General features: G+C 34.0%; 1 protein-coding gene across 6 annotated transcripts in view; it reads left to right on the forward strand.

Annotated features, from left to right (window-relative positions):
• Nucleotides 1–13,953, forward strand: part of Plekha1 (pleckstrin homology domain containing A1) — a 68,905-nt gene extending 54,952 nt beyond the window's left edge. For 4 of the 6 annotated variants that reach the window (XM_063244879.1, XM_063244878.1, XM_063244880.1 and 1 more), the window contains 6 exons: nt 486–629; nt 2,083–2,151; nt 6,633–6,697; nt 7,199–7,262; nt 8,994–9,083; nt 11,549–13,953. In XM_063244879.1, the coding sequence (XP_063100949.1) occupies nt 486–629; nt 2,083–2,151; nt 6,633–6,697; nt 7,199–7,262; nt 8,994–9,083; nt 11,549–11,857 (741 nt within the window). In that variant the 3' untranslated portion in view covers nt 11,858–13,953. Of the gene's footprint in view, nt 1–485; nt 630–2,082; nt 2,152–6,632; nt 6,698–7,198; nt 7,263–8,993; nt 9,084–10,283; nt 10,355–11,548 lie in introns of all 6 variants that reach the window. The other 2 variants (XM_063244881.1, XM_063244882.1) reach the window with 2 other exon arrangements.
• The last annotated feature ends 4,051 nt before the right edge of the window (nt 13,954–18,004 follow it).

The raw sequence follows: 18,004 nt of genomic DNA on the forward strand, positions 1-18,004 counted from the left end.
AGTGAGACACCATATCTTTCAGAATGGGTAAAATAAAAATTGATGTCAATACAAATGCTAACGAGAATGAGAAGAAATTGGATCTTTCACCTTTTACTGGTGGAATGTTGGTGGTGGTGGTGGTTGTGGTTTTTTTTTTTTTTTTTTTTTTTTTTTTTGTACTAGGAATGGAATTTAGGACCTTGTGTAATGTTGTTTTATAAAAATAAATTTACAGTTCTATACAACTCAGTATTTGCACTCCTAGCCATTTATCCTAAAGAAATGGATGACCCTGAGTAACTACTCTGAAGATAACAATATGCAATGTGTTGATTATTGTTACTCTCCTACTGACCTGTTTTGAAATTTTTATTTTATTTTTTCTGTTTAAAAAAATTAAAATTAAATTGTGTTCCTATTTTCCAGCATAACAACATAAAATGGAAGTATGTTTCGGAGCTAACTAAGAAACAAAAATACTTATTTATTTTGCTTCATTTTAGAAAGAAGAAGTAAATGAATGTGGTGAAAATACTGACAAAAATAATTTGAAAAGATCACAAAGCCATCTTCCTTACTTTACTCCTAAACCCCCTCCAGACAGTACCGTCATCAAAGCTGGATACTGTGTAAAGCAAGGAGCAGTGGTGAGTAGCTTAACCAAATGTGTAGCATTATAAAAAAGGAGGCTGCACTAGCAACTCACATTATTCAGACAATTTGTGTTATTTTATAAAACACTGAAAGTGAAGACTGCCAGGCTGGGAAGGACATCCGGAGGCAGAGCGGGGGTTGTTCTATATTTATAAAGTAGTGCTGTTATTTCCTTGGCCTGTGGACAACTGAGTGAGTTAATACCTGTTTACACTGACCTTCAATTTTGATGAGTCTTTCTAACAGTTTAAATTTATTCCAGAATGTTCTTCTGGTGATCCCCCACACCTGCAGGAATGGGTGAGGGGAAAGCTCCCTAGAGAGGAGGCATCTTGAGGTTGGAGAATGGAGTGCTGGGTTGACCTGACCTCAGGGGAAGTCCCTGTAGGCTTGGGCTACTTAACCTCCCAGATTCTGTTCTCTAAGGAAAACCATTTATAAAAATTAAGATCTAGAGGGAGTTTTGGAAAGTTAGAAAGTTGTAGCCCATGGCACAATACCTAGTACTGAGGAAAAGCTATTACAGGGGAGCCCAAATACTGCCACACAGCTCCATGATGGAAGATTTCTGCAAAAACAAGTACATTTATCAAGTATTTCTAAGGAAACAGGTGCTTTTGTAAACTTATTTTGTTTGTGTGTGAATCTTTCAAATTGCATGAGAAATCAAATTTTTAAGTTTTGAAAATAAAAGACAGAAAGGTGTGTAGGAATAAAAAGGTACAACCTATTGGGACTTCTGCTTGAACTGCTCATCTCTTTCTAGCAACTGATTCTTTTAGGTCGGCCCAGGGAAAGTTCTAGTTCTGTTTGACTAGAGAAATGAAGGCAAGGACTGGAGTTTTCTCACTGTACAGCTTCTGTAGGCGGAGTCATTTCTCACAGGCTGTGTACTCAGGACCCATTAATTGAAGCTTTGAAGGAAACGGTCCTTTCTCTTTATTTTTCTCCTTTACCTAGTATCAGTCACTTAGAGATACTTTAGACTACACGCTAAAGGTACACTTCATTGACAAAAATGTTTGTATAAAATATTTACCTTATTACATATATATTATATATTGCTTTTCCACTAGGTGTAAAGTACTGGTAGAAGGATTCATGTATTTTAAAGATGGAGAAACCTGATGTGGTATATTTCCTTGCTCTTTATTAGTGTTGGGAGGAAAGGGAAATACTTTATTTTTATTTTTTGACTATTAAAAGTATGAAATATTTTTAAAGATGTTAATAAAATTTAGAATCCAACCACCACAGGTTGAACTAGGAATTATGACCTGAGCTGCAAACAAGAGATGAGCTTTCATTTACCACCTTAGTAAGGGAGGGCCATGAGGTTTTCCGTAATTCACATTTTCTATTGTAGGTTCATATCCGAATGGTTAAGTGATTAACATTTGACATTCTTAGAAACTGAAGCCTTATTTCTGTGTTCATTTCTGGTAGATGAAAAACTGGAAGCGAAGATATTTTCAGTTGGATGAAAACACAATAGGCTACTTCAAATCTGAACTGGTATGTTGCTACATTGTAAGTGTTGCTTTACAAATGCTTGAGAAGTGTTACATTCAGGTGAAGTATCATTTTTAACTATCTAGTTTTGAGGGTTGAGCTTACTTTGTTGTGGTGCTTTTGTATAATAGCATTTTTCTTAAAAAGATAGTGTCTTCAAAGAGGCATCCCATCTTAAAGATCTAAAATTAGCCTTCAGAGAGTCATTAATTATGCAATTAAGTCTCTAATGTCAACATTTAACCCTTTGTTTTTGTCTTTTCTTCCCTGCCTTAATATTTTCTTTTCTTATTTTAGATTGACTCTTAAATTTGCCCATGTAAGCTATTTTTGTCCTGTCTGAACATAGAATTAAAAGATTGAGATTTTCTTTCCCACTTGTTCAAGTGACATCCTAAAATATTTGGTGACCTGAGCCCTGCAGTAGGTCATTGCATAAAGTAATTCAGGTCTATACTTCTTCTTGTTGTGTGTCTACATGCGGCTTTTGAGTACTGAAAATGTGGTTAGTATAACTGAGAAACTGACTTCATTTCATCTCTAAAACTAAAACTGATTTTATTTTATTTTCATTAAGTTAAATATATCTATAGCTAGTAGTTACTAATATTGGAATGTGTAGCACTAGAAAATAGGGGAAAGAATATTTAAGATTCATCTCAGGTGTCAACTCTCCAAAGAGGTTTTGCCAGGGGAGAGGAGTTGGAACAACCAAGGCAGCTGAGGCAGAGCCCATGCAGAGTGAGCAGAAGAGCTCACTGTGGAGCAGGGAGACGAAGGCATGCTCATGGGGAGAAGATTAATGGCAGAGATGGAGAATGTTTGCATATGTACATATTGATAAAATAAGAAATTCTGTATATTAATGGTACTCAAAGCCAAGTTTCCTGCAGTCAAAGAAGAATAATGAAGAAAAAGAAAAAATTTTGGTATTTGATTGGTGTATTTATTACTTAGCTTTAGTCAGTATCTGAACCAAACAATTTAAAGGAATAAAGGTTTATTTTGACTCATAGTTCCAGAGATTTGGCTCCATGGTTGTTTGGCTCCATTGCTTTTGAGAGACTGTGGTGAGACAAAAATACCATGATGGAAGGGAATGGAAGAGCAAAGCTGCACACCTTCTCTCAGCCAAGAGGCAGAAAGGGTGAGAGAGCCACAGTCAAAGCATCCAGGAGCCAGGTATAGGCCCGCCAAGGTCACTCACTTCAGCTAGTCCCCACCTCCTATTCCTAGCATCTCCCAATAATGCCATCAAATCATGGTCTCATCCTTTGATTAATGCATTAGTAAAATTAGAACCCCGTGGTACATTCATTTGAGAAAGAATGAGAACTGCTACCAGGTCTTCCAACACAATGAGATTTTGGAAGGACGTTTTAAATAATCACCATAACAATTGGAATTTGATATGTTGATATACTTAATATACTCAGGTAGATGTAGATATAAATGTGCTCTGAGAAGACCGCCATTTTCCATTGAAAGAAACCTGAAGTTCATCGACATTGGCAGATTCCAGAGCTGGGCCAAGAGAAATAAATGTACAATGAGTTTGGAATGTCTTGTGTCAGAAAGCAAGGACATATTCAGGAATGACAGAGACAAACAAAAAGACCCAAAAGCCACTTTGGAAACATTTCTCCTAGCCCAGTTTGGGACACACGAGAGCATCCAAGTGTCAAAATTCAAAAATGATGGTAATAATATTGTAGCCACTGAATAAAGTAGGAATCCATGAGTCCATACAGATAGAAACAAATGATTGCATGATGAGTGAGTATATGTCTATAGATTGAAGAATAAGATGTTTATATAGTTAAAAAAATACCTACCTGCAAAATTGATAGTAAGCACACACAAAAAAGAATAACTTTGGAGTCAAGAAGCCTGGCAGATACTTCTTTAATCAGGCAGCCAAATAATTCAAATGAATTTCATCAGTGATGACAAGACTGAAGTCACCACCTGAAAGAATAATGTGAGAAAAACAGCATCACCACTGAGATTCCTGCCAAAGGTGCATGGTCTGAATCTAGTCATTAAACACCAGACACACCCAAATGAGGGAAGTGCTATGAAATAGCTCCTTTTAGTCTGAAAGTCAAGATTATGAAAGTTAAGAAAATAATTAGGAATGGTCCCATTAGTAAAAGAGAAACAGATCATAAGCAGATCTAATTTGTGATTCTGAACTGAGTATTTTTTTTCTAATAGAAGACATTTGGGAAATTTCCAGACTTTGAAAGTTATAATGTAATTATGTGAGAGGATATTCTTACAGAAAATACACAAAAGTGTTCAGGGATAGTGTGGACCAGGACAGTAGCTTGTCTTAAAATGGCTTGGGAAAATCAACTTTTTGTGCTGTATTTTCAACCTTTCTGTAAATTCATCATTTTTTTCAAAAGTTGAGAAAGGACTAGATGTGGTGGTGCCTGCCTATCACCCAGCACTCCTGAGGCTCCAGGAGTCATAAGGCCTGCCTGAGCTACACGGTCAGTTCAAGAACAGCCTGAAATACAAAACAAGACCCTTTCTAAAAAACAAAACAAAGAACGATAAAAGAGAGAAATAGGAAACATTGAAGAGACTATATCAGGTAGAAATGAAGGGATGAGGAGACAGTTTATTTTAAAAGAAACTAAAATGGCCCATAAAAATAATACTCAGTTTCACTCACGAATAGAGAAATGCAAATAAACTACTGACAGTTCTTTTCATCTTCATGAGAAGACCCACACTGAGACAATGTTATGTAAAGTAAGTCAGACACACAGAAAGTACAAATAGAAGACAGTACAAAAAATATTGTAATCCAGCATACCCAATGTATCTAAAAGTATAGTTTGATTTAATGTAATTGTTTTATGTATTTTATATGTTCTTTGACCTGTTGATCTGTGCTTAAATAATTAACTTCATAAAGACTTATAAAATAGACAAATTTTATGATAAAATGAAAAACATTTTTAAAAATTTGAAAACTAGGAATAGAGAATTAAAATGTGTTATATATATACATATATTTATATATATCAATTGCCTACAATGAACATAATCATTGTGCACTGCAAGGATTTACTTATAACATTTCAAAAACAAAATACACTGAAATATTTAGTAACGTTTAATCTGTATATTACCTTAAACATTTTCAATAATTATATATACCTATATATTCATGTTACTCATTTAAAAAACGTAAAATATTAGTATCTTAGAAAACAGGGTACAAAGTATGTAGACATTCTTTGTGTGATTTCTGTAAATGATTTTGTAAAACATAATTTGATTAAGAGAAAGTGTTCTGTGGTTTAATTTTTTTCTTTTGCTGCATAAAATAATGTTATATCTTAATCTCATGGTAACATTAAGTAAAATTCAGAATACAAAATTTACTGAAATGTATATTATACTATTAGGAATCAGTTATGTCTTATATTTAATTTTATTACCTTAGGTGAAGTATTTAATATGTCTAATCCTCAGTTTCTCTTGGTGAACAAGAAGTGTATGTATTGTAGGGCTGTAGAAAGTTTAAGATAACTTTTAAAAAGCAGATCATTCACCAATAGTAAATGTTCAATAAATGGTACTTCATATTAAAATGATACTGGCAAAATAATATATTTAAGTCAAGCTATATTGCCATCAATCCCTCAAAATACTTTGAACACACTTGCAATTCTGTAAGTTCTCTTCCCTGGGCGTCTTGAGTTGCACTGTTGTGGCTGCTTCAGTGTCCTGAATTGATTGAAAATACTTACCTTTCATGGTCATTTTGACTTTGTGAAAGAGTCAGAAGTCATATGATGAATAAGATCTAGGGAATAAGGTGGATCAGCACAACCATAATATTTTTACAAGCCAGACTCTCTGCTGGATGCTACCCAGCATCATAATATTTCTGTAAAGTCATGAAAGAAGACTTCAGGAACTGCTTCAGAAAGTGCAAGAGTGTGGTAAATGTTCAAAAGCAAGGGAGGATATTTCAAGGGGAATTGATGGCAGTGTCTTTTATTGTAGTAATTTAAACCACTTTTTAAAACATTCACTGTATATTTTAATCATTTTATGTATATCAAAATGACATTCCAGAAGCAGAAGTAATATACTTAACTGGTACACAGGGATATTTCCCAGGACCAACTCTGATGGTTAATGGCTTTTTTCTTTTAAACATAGAAATGCCTGTTTTATTTATAGTTAACATGTTCAAGTAATATAGCTCCTTTTTATGAAACAGATGGCCTTTTAAAATGCTACACTGTCATCAAAGCCAAAAATCTTACTTGAAACGACAGTGTGTACACAGGTATTGAATTGATATATTCTGCATCGTCTGTGGTTTAAGAAGGTAGATTTATGGCTCAGATGTGCTTCAAGAGAGAACTGTAGTTTTTCCATTGGCCTACAAATAAAACTGACCCTTAAAAGGATTTTAAGAATAAATATCCTATATGTGTTTGCTTCTTTGCCAGGAAAAGGAACCTCTCCGTGTGATACCACTTAAGGAAGTTCATAAAGTCCAGGAATGTAAGCAAAGGTAAGAAACTTGTTGGCTGACACTATCACGACTTACTAAACAGAGCAATGCCTTAGTTTCATTATATTTTTCTAATTAATTTTTAACTCATTAGAGTTGGGATATACTAGAATTTTGTGAATCCTCAAATTAAAGTATAAAATAATTTGTTTATTTGAGAAGTAAAAATTCATAAGAAGCTTATTAATGGGAAGAAAAAATTCAATAGTACAACAGAAAAAGACTATAAAAAACAAATTAGCCGTGCCTGCATCCTTTGAGCAAACTGGCAAAGTTTTGAACTCTAAAGTTGCTTTGTGAACTTTTTCTAAAAATAGCTACATAAAATTTATACAATTAAATACAAAAAATAAATGAGAAAAATAGTAAGTCTTATTAAACTAATTCAGTGTTTTATCTCAAATATTTATTGACACATACTTGGCACTGAGAAAACAAGTAAAAGAAAAACTATCAAACTATTGCCATTTAAGTATAATGGATAATTACTTTTTCTAACAGTGACATAATGATGAGGGACAACCTGTTTGAAATTGTAACAACATCTCGAACTTTCTATGTGCAGGTAAGATACTTATGTGGATACTTTAGAGTCTTTCATAAGAAATCAGTAACTGTAGAGGTGAATAACCAAATGGTGTTAATTGCTTTTGAGCTTAAAAATACGACAATTGCAATTTATTACCTTAGTAAAACATATAAAAGGTTACTTCTGGGTTGTATATTTAAGAATGGGAGTATGTTTGTTATGAATTAGTGAAATATAACTGTTTGGAGTAAGAGAAAAGCTGTTTGGGAGATTGAGGGCTTGACGCAGTCTCACTAGGTATTTCAGGATGGCCTTAAACTTTTTAGCCTGGCTGGTCTCAAACTCACAGTGATTCTCTTGCCTCAGCCTTCCGAATGCTGGGATTACAGGCAACCAACTAGGAAAAGGTTCTTCTAATTTACATGTATAGCTTCAAATTGGATTATTTTCCACTTATTTTGAAATTTTAATTGTATTATTCTTTGTCATTTTATAAAAAGGGGAGCTCAAGCATTCCTAATACAGTTAAGCATATCTTAGAGTTTTACTAATAAGAGCACTTTATATTTAAGTTTAAAATGTACTTTTTAATTTCCACAGTGAATTATTTCAATTGAGTTTTTTAAAAAGAACATTTGTTTTATAAGTTACATATGTTCACTGCAGAAAAACTGGAAATAAAAATTAAAAAGGTGGTTTAGAAAACAGTAATCATACATTTAAGCAACCATTCTTAGTTTTTTGTTTTGCCTTTCTCATAGCAAATGGGGTTATACTACATATAGTGTTAAATCCTATTTGTTTCATGTATTATAGTCATTTCCTCCCACATTATTAAAAATTGTCTGAATTTTTACAATTGCACCACCCTCTATTGTATGGATGTTCCACAGTAAATTGCTTATGTTATTCTATTGCTGAACATCCATTTACATACGTTTGGTGCACTTACTATGATAAATAACATGATGATGAACATCTTTTGCGTAAATTTGCCTGAATTTCTGATTTCTCTAGGATAAGTGCTAGATTAGGTTTAACCATCAGAGCATGAACCTTTTTATGTTGTGAAATTAGTTTCTGAAATTCAGTTCTTATTAGTAATAAGTGGAAGTATTGTCTACCATTGCTAGCTTTGAATTTTCCTTCCAAAAACTCTTTGCTAAGTATCTTCAGTTCAAAAGCATTCTGTTTCTTTAAAGTTATTGGACTTCTAGATTCTAGAATCTAGTTCTAGATCTACTTCTAGATGTAGGTAAGGGATCATAGCATTCTGGAGTCTAGAATAAATCATATCTCTGCACCTTCCTAGGAAGCTATTTAATTGAACTAATTTTATAGTAAGGTTTTAAATGCACAGTGGAAGCCAGTCCCTATCAAGGAGTAAAATGTTATATGACTTTCACTTAGAATTCAGGATATGACTAAACTTATTCCTAGAAAAATATTTTCAAAATAAGGTATATATTCTTGTAGCATATTCAGATAATATAACAATTGATAAAAGAAAATAAAAGCTTTCTTTTCTTAATTTCTTTCTAGAGATGTCATTATTGACATTTTTGATGTGTCTGATCTTAACACATTAAATGCACAGTTTATATCTCTGTGTTTAGTAACTTAGCCAGCAAAACCTAGTTTTAAAAAGTGCTTCTAAAATTGGGGGTGGGGAATGGTGACAGTATAAATTACAGATTAAGAGCACTGGATTTATAGAAGTAGAAGGTAATTTTGAAGAAAATCTAAATGAGTCCTTTCCTTCCTTAGGCTGATAGTCCTGAAGAGATGCACAGTTGGATTAAAGCAGTCTCTGGCGCCATCGTAGCACAGCGAGGGCCTGGAAGATCAGCATCTTCTGTAGGTTTCCTCTCCAGGGTAATATTCCCGTAGGACCTCATCCTGTTGAATTGTATTCCTTCCTCTTCCCCTAATCCTTCTTGTTTCTTTCTTGAAATTTATTTGCATGTTGACTTTCATACCAATTGGACTTGCAAAAAATAATCCATTTCTAATTTAATGCTTCCTTGTAGTGTTACGTATATATATATAACTTTCTGTGCATTGTAGTGTGTTCAATGCACAAGCAGGATAACTAAAGAATAAACATTTCCTTGCTTTGTTTAGCAATTGTTACTTGTCAGTAGGTCTCAAACTGGTATAATTTGGACACTTAGTGTGGTATTTGGCCTAATTGTTTAAGGTACCTTTAGTTCTTGTGTTACACCGTTTTGTGAGATCTCAATTTTTCCTTACTTTCTCATTTGATTTAGGTTTTGTTTGTTTGTTTATTTACTGGCTCAATACCATAAGTCCACTGAACAAGCTGAAGTCTTAACTACCTTTCAGAATTTTCCATTTCTTTTTTTTTTAATTCTTATTTTCTAGCAGGTTAATTATAAAAGCCTGCTTCTGAAAACTACTGTAATTACCTTTGTGGTACTGTGATAATAAAAGTGAAACAGCTAAAAACACCCTACTCAGAAATAGGAAGAAAAATATTTTTCATGTTCAAATACATCATTAAGAAATAAATTTTGCTTTGGAATATTTTTGACCACTTATCTCTGAGCTGAAAATACAAATTTCAGTGAAAAATTAAAAGTTAACAATGTAGCAGTGTCATCAGCAAGAAAGAAATCTAGTATGCACTGTGGCCTTTATTATTTAGACTTTTTATATATGCTAGGTATTCTGTACTTTTAAAATATTTTCTGGTATTTCCTAGTAGTGATAACTACAGATCAGTAAATAGAAATCCACTTTTCATTTCTTACTTATCATTCTACTTACATCCTTTTCGAAATCTCTTTAAGAAGTCACTTTCATAGGTCTTAATTTTGTAACTGCCTGTATTATATGACTTTTTCAGCAGTTAAGTATGAGATTCTCTGCAAAAACAATGTCTGTTGGGAAGAGGAAAGTTGGAGAAGGGTGTTTGTGTTTTGTGCTTTGTGGTGGGGGCAAGTTGGACTACTTAGCTATGACTGTCAGCAGAACTTTCTCTTTTCCTCTCTCTCTCAAGTATAGGTTAACTCTAATCTTTGCACTGTGTTCCAGATGCGGCAGGCTAGAAGGCTGTCGAACCCTTGTATACAGAGGTATACATCAAGAACTGGTGAATGCGGCACGTATGTGGGCTCTCACGCAAACGTGCCTTCTTAGTGGAGGGCCTGGACTTGCTCACTACTTACAGCTGATCGTAGAAAGTTGAGTTAACCAAACTGCCCTTTGCAGTTGTCATAACTGATTTTGTCAACACTAACGCAAACTATTTCACCATAGTTACCAAGTTGAACATGGGTATTAAAGAAAACAATAATAAAACTTTACTAATGAAAAGTAACATTAGACTAGCTTCTAAAAATTTGCTGAGTCGCTGCAAGTTTTAATTTTACACTATTGACTTCAAAATATACCTTTGTTTTAGTAATATATGCAAACCCTGTATCACTATAATTTTACAGGGCACTTTGAATATCTGGTCAACTTTAGCCATGTAGTAGGATTCTATAGTGGTTTCATAATATTTGCATTTTTTTCCCCCTCAACGCCACTGGTATCATAAATAAATGCAACCATATTGTGTAGTATATTTAGAGTGTACATACTTGGAGACTTCTTCAAATTTGATCTAATTAGAAGCATAATAAAATTAACACAAGTAAAAAACACAAGTTTTTAAAGCTTTAAAAGTTCTTAAAATAGGTACACTTTTAAAAACTTTAATCATATGAATGTGACATTCAAAATTAAATGAAATTAAGTTAAAACACTGTTGTCACTGGTTTGCAATGAAATTTAAGGGTGCAAAAACTAAGTTTTATCAGAATGCTAGACAAATAATGTTTTTAAAAATGTTGATTCCTGCCTATTCAATAAATGTATGGCCTGATTTCACTTTAACATTCTGCATTTTATTTTTATCTTTCTGAAATATGTGGTGTAAATCCTATTGTTAGTTGAGAGTAGACTCAAAATGGTAAATCTGATAATGTTACTTTTAAACACAGTTCAGTTGCAGTTGGAACACTGTATCCTACTTTAGGCTGGCTAAATCTTCGAAGTGTTACAGGCTGCCAAATTCAGCTTTGGTGAAAGAACTGGTTTCTTAGTGCAAATGGTTGTTGGCTGTCACAGCTTTTAACTCACCCCTTAAATACGCATTGCTTTGGGAAAGAACTTGCACATTTATGCTGCATGGCCCACGCTTCTGCTTTATGTGTACGCGTGTGCGTGTGTTTGTTTTTCAGAGAATCAGGTCTTACACTAAGTTTCTACTCTTGTGGTTAATGATGGTGTCTGACCACTCCTCCTTGTTTCAGGAGCATTCCACCTGTCCTCCAGAATCCAAACACACTGTCCGTTCTGCCAGCACAGCAGCAGCCACCTCACATTCCACAGCCTCTCGCAGCCACTCTTTGGTCTCAAGCCTTACCATGGAGAAGCGAGGATTTTACGAATCTCTTGCCAAGGTCAAGCCAGGGAACTTCAAGGTCCAGACTGTCTCTCCAAGAGAACCAGCTTCCAAAGTGACTGAACAAGCTGTGCTAAAACCTCAAAATGGCCCTCAGGAAAAAGATGGTGATCCAGTGGACTTGGACGATGCAAGCCTTCCAGTCAGCGATGTGTAAGCTGGAAGTGATGTGGGGCCTGACCGCCCCTTCTATCCTTCAGTGTCCTTTCAGGAGGCTTCTAGCCAAAGATGATAAAGATTGAAGTGGTTTTTAATAATATGTATTATACTGGCTCTTAGATACGTTCTTTACAAGCTGGTAAACCAAGAATCTAGGGAGCAGCCAAACTAAATGTAATTCCTTTAAGAAACAAAAACCATTAATTGTCTCAATATCAGCTGTTTGAAGCTTTATATATTCTCATTTGGGTGGTAAAAATGTGTGTGTGATACTTTTTTTCCTTAGTGACTTTGCCAGTTTACATATTTAGCAACTAAAAACATTAAAAATGCTTAATTATTTTGACCCTTTAAAAAATGCTATTATGACTTCCTATTAAATGTTCAATATTTACACATTCTTACTCATTAATATTATCACATGAAATATGCCAGACTAAGATGTCTAAAGTCATAATGTCTGTGGTGCTGCAAAATTTTTACTGCAATGTGGACTATTTTGAAATTATAACCATTTTTGATCCCTAGATCTTGAGTTGAGTGGTAAATTTTGCAAAGAAGCTATGACTAGATCTTTGATAATTATGGTGGGTTGTCCTGGGTTAGAAAAAAGAAAATGAGAATTCAAACAAGTGTATATCTGAGATATTTGGTTGAAAAGACCTAGGACTTGGAATGGTTAGTGCTTTATTCAGCAAAAATTACAAAATTGGAAATTTTGAGGAGCTCTGATTTTTATCAAAGTTTTGTAAATAATTCTTATTTCTATATTTGGATCAGTGAAAGAACTCAAGTTTATATGTAAAGACATAACTGCCCTTAGTCATGAAATTGTTATGGCCTCTATTTTTTGTCACTAATAACCTATATTCAAGTGCCTGTGTTTTTTCATCTCGTTTAGGGATGTTTTGAGGTTAATGTGTTCAACAATCCTATATGATTGGCTTTAAATATTGGAATAAATTAATTTTCAATAGCATAGTTTAATGTGTTAAAAAAAAGTATCATTTTATGTTAAGAGATACCAGAATTCTGGTGTTTTTCTACATGTGCAATATATATTTTATAAAACAAAATCTGAGTGTACATTCAATCAAGAGGATATCATGAATAAAATCACTTCCCTAAAGAATCCTTAGTTTCAGTTGTAGAATAGTAGAACAGTTTGAGCAAATACTATTTGGCAGTTCAATCCTTAACAGTTGCTTTAAGAAAAACAGTCTTGAATTTCACATGCTGCTATTTTATGATGTTTTACTATTTTACAGTGCTGTTTTGTTTTGAATTCATGCATACTGTTTTGTTTCTTTTCATTTTCTAAAGTGACTTTATCTGTGAGCGAGAGAGGAATTTCCTACTCCAGTAGTGGGGTCCTGAAGTTAAGATAGATCATAATAGAATTACTCAGTTTTAGTTTAAAAATTGAAATGTACAAGAATATACCACCAACTCTTTTTATTCATAAGCTAATGTTTTTTAAAGTTACAGATTTTTCTTTTGCAACTACATTTGGAAGTTGTTAGAATGAAAAGGTTTTAAGTAGTTACCACTTTTTCTGCTGACATACATTATAATGGCTCTTTTAAAGCAGAATTTGTTTTTTATAAATATATCTAAGAAATATGTGTAGACACTTTGCAGTATTCGAGAGCCTGATGCCGTTTTCTTTCGTACAATGTCCACATTGCATGTGCATTTTAGCATATTTTGGTATTAGTAATTTGATGTTTCGTGGTGGCAAGATATTAGCTCTATTTTGGGATTTTTTTTTTTTTTTTTAATAGAACTATCCTGTTGCATAGGAAAATGTTCTTGTGATGGTCAGGGTCTCCTAATATTTATCTCCCATCTTTTATAAGTCTATGGAAATTATTTAATTATTTTAAAACTTACACTTTTCTTGTAAATATGTCACACCTAAAGTGTCAGAAATTTGAATACCTTAATGTTTGCTGCATTTTTTCTGTGTATACAACATGTCTTCTTTCAGAATGAGAATGTGTACCTCCCAATGTTTACTGTTAATGTCTTTTATCTTTATATGTCGATCTGATTGAACACTGTAATGACTGATAATAAACTATTCAGAATTCATTCTAACTTCTCGTTTTATTTTAGTTAGTATCTTTTAAACAAGTAAACAGAACTGGCAGAGTGTGTTTTGGTTAATTAACCAAATCTGAATTTACATATGTAAAGACTAATAATTTGGTAATCTTAAAAAGAATAAGAAACCATGTCTGTGAATTCTTAAGGCATACCTTCATGTGAAATCATATAAGTGAAAATGTGTTTGTTGGAAAAAAGGAACTTACTTATTTTACTTAGTTAAAAACCACATTCTGGCTGGGCATAGTGGCACATGCCTGTAATTCAAGCACTTGGGAGGCTGAAGCAGGAGAATTGCCATAAGTTCAAGGCCTGCCTGAACTTACATAGTGAGACCTTGTCTCAAAAGTTCCATAGTGTGAAAAGTAAAATCAAATGTGTCTCTGTGGAGCATATTTGAATCATCTGGATCACTTACTGGGCTTATTTACTGGTTAGACTGGGTGTAATACAAGAGTGAATGCAGGGGGCCTTGGATCCCCAGTAATGTCATTGAGATGCACTGAGAAAACTCCAGGGCAAGTGTTAAAGATTCTTTGCAAACTTTCCCTTTTGATAATAAATTGTTCCTTGACTGCTGTGGACAAGTTTGCAGTTCCATTTGCATTAGCTTAAAAAAAATTAAATACCTAGCAATCAAAGAGAAGGAAGTTCCAGCTGTGATGGTGCATGCCTGTAATCTCAGTGCTCTGGGATGCCAAGGTAGGAAGATCATAGCCTTGTGCAAATTTGCCACTTAGCTATCAAAATTTTTAAAAAGGGCTGGGGATGTAGTTTAATATGAGGTCTTGGGTTCAATATCCAGTACCAAAAAGCAAAACAAACAAGAAAAAAAACTACCATGAAAATTACAGAACACTGAAGAAAGAAATTGAAGGCATTAGGAAGTGGAAAGAATCCTTGTACATGGATCAGCAGGCCTAATACTGTTAAAATGGCCATATCACCTTACCAAAAGTGCCTGCAGATTCAGTGCAATCATCATTAAAATTACTGTATGAATATTCTTCACCCAGCTAGAAAAACCAATCCCCAAATTCTTAGGGAATTTGAAAAAAAGAAATAACCAAAAACAATCCTGAGCAAAAAAAACAGTGCTAGAAGTATCATAATGCCAGTTACTAAGTTATACTACAAAGCCACAGTAACAAAAACAACCTCGTACTGGCATAAAAACAGACAAGTGGAATTAAAAAGACTGAAGGAAACTCATGAACCTATGGCTATAGGATACTTGACAAAGTAACCAAAAACATGGTAGACAAAAGATAACCTGCTTAACAAATGGTTTCTGGGAAAAAGATAACCATTCAAATCATAATGGATCAAAGACTAGATGCATACACACAGAAACCTTGAAACTGCTGGAAAACAATGGGAAGCGCTTGAACCCATGTGCCCTGGTAGACTTCCTGAGTAGAACTCCAGTAGCACTGAAAATATCAAGAATCAAATGGAATTGCATTAAAATAAAAAATTTATTTGCACAGCACAGGAAACAGTGAAGAAGAGACAACTTTCTGAGTGGGCAAAAATTGTACTAGCTACTCTTCTGGTAGAGGGTGTATAAAGAACACAAAAAGTTAACCTCCCCAAAACAACCCAATTGAAATGGCAGGTGGGCTGAGTGGACTGTCTTCAAAAGGAGTACAAATGGCCAGTAAGTTTATGGGAGAGAGGGGCCAAGGGGTTTGTCATCTTTAGCCACTAGAGAAATGTCAGTTAAACTGATTGACAGTTCATCTCACCTCAGCTAGAACAGCTATCGTGAAGAATATAAAATGCTGGTGGCAATGAGGGGGGAAAATGCTCGTACATTACTAGTGGGAAAATATAAACTAGTAAAATCACTGTGAGAACCAGTATGGAGATTCCTAAGTCCAAACCGAAGTAGCCACTTGATCCAGTTATACCATGCTTGGGTATATTCCTGAAAGAATTAAAGACGGTGTCTTACAGTAATACGTGCATGTTTACAGTGGCACGACTCACAGTAACTGAGTGGTGGAAACAGTCCACTTGTGCATTAGCAGAGGAATGGTTAGAGAAAATGTGTACATAATGAAATTTTATTCAGCCGAATATAAGAAGGAAATTACCACAGGAAAATGAAACTGGATTCCATCACGTTAAGCAAAGTATACAAACAGTGCATGTTTTCTCATATGAGAAACCTAAGATAAATGAATAAAAGGAGAAATAATAAAATTAGAAGTTAAATTCTTGGAAATAGATGAGAGAATCATGGAAAGAGAGGGAGAAACAGGAAGAGGGGGAGGAAAGGGATTAAAAATTATCAGGATATATCCGTTTGCCAATGCCCCAAAACTAAAACATGCACTAATTTTTTAAAAATTCTAAAAATAGAACCTTTCCTCTGCAGTTTAAGAATTTGCTTAGCATGGCATTTGTATCTTGAATGTTCTGTTAACAAGTCAGATGCAAGTGGCATATACCTGTAATTACAGCTTACCCAGGAGGATCGCTTTAGCCCTAGAGTTCAAAACCACTCTGAGCAACATAGTGAGACCTTGACTCTGAAAGAAAACAGTTAACAGTGAATCAGGAAACACTTGTATTACAAACGAAGACATTTAACAAATGGACACCAACTTTGGCATAATGATACTAGACCTTCCTTGTGTTTGGGAGGGTTTGGCACTTCATATAGGACATGATTAAAATTACATTTAATTAGATGGTTTATACTTTTCATGTGCTGTCTTCAGTATTATAGGGATTCAAAACCAATTGTTTTTAAATGACTTTTTGAAAGTTATTGTTCCAAAACATCAAGATATATTGAAAATATTGCTAAGAGTAAAATTTACAATTTTAATTGATAAAACTCTAGTATTTTATTCTTAAAATACTTAAAAGTGAAGAGAATCATTGCCTATTTATGTGACATGAGCGCCACCTTCTGGATATCCCAATGATAAATTGATAGTCATTTGATGATAATGTCACCTTGTTTCACCTGACATAAAGAACTTTGGATAGTTTTAAAATTAGTATCAAAATTATTCCACAGTTTAAAAATGGATTTTTAAGTTAAACTTTGATTTGGAGATAATTGTAGTTTCACAGTGGCTGTAAGCACAGATCTTGCATACCCTTTAGTCAGTTTTACCCAGTGATAACATTTGGAAAAAGTATCATACAGTATCATGAGCATAGGCAAAGACTTTCTGAACATAACACCAGAGGCACAAGAAATAATACCAAGAATCAACAAATGGGATCATAGCAGTGATTAGATAATCTACAGTTTGGGGAGAAAATTACCAGTTATTCCTCAAACAGAGTGCTAACGTCTAGAATATATGAAGAACTGAAAAATAATTAAACCCCACCAAATAAAAGACCCAATCAGAAACTGGGAAACCAAAATTAATAGACATTTCTCAGAATAAGTAGTACAAATGGCCAATAACTACATGAAAAAGTACTTCACATTGTTGGCCATTAGAGAAATGCAAATTAAAGCAATACTTGAGATATCGTTAGCACTCTAGAAAGAATTACCATCATCAAGAAATCAAACTGTAATAAATGCTGGTGATGCTGCAGGAAAAAAGGAAACATTCTATGTTGTTGGTAAGAATATAGACTATCCTTTAATGTACAACCAGTGTGGAGATCAATATGGAGATTCTTCAAAAAGCTAAAATTAGGAATTCCATGTGACCCAGGTATTCCCCTTTTAGGTATCTTCTCCAAAAAGTTGAAGTTATCATATTATGTTTATAGCTGTGTAATTTATAATAGCTAAATCTTGGAAACAGCCTATATGCCTGTCAACAGATGAATGGATAAAGAAAAGGTGGTATTTATACACAATGGAGTACTACCTTGCCATAAAGAAAGTGCACTCAAGAACATGTTAAGTGAAATGAATCACACACACATGGTTTCTCTTGGATGAGAAACCCAAAATATAAAGAGCAAAATAAAGAGTGGGAGGTAGAGAAACCTTTTTCAAGTGGTAAGGGGACCATGAGATGGAGGGGAGGGGGGGAGGAAGGAAAGGGAA

Source organism: Cavia porcellus, unplaced genomic scaffold, assembly GCF_034190915.1.
Source record: "Cavia porcellus strain 051 isolate PalLab524CR breed Dunkin Hartley unplaced genomic scaffold, mCavPor4.1 scaffold_2, whole genome shotgun sequence".
Lineage (NCBI taxonomy): Eukaryota > Metazoa > Chordata > Mammalia > Rodentia > Caviidae > Cavia > Cavia porcellus.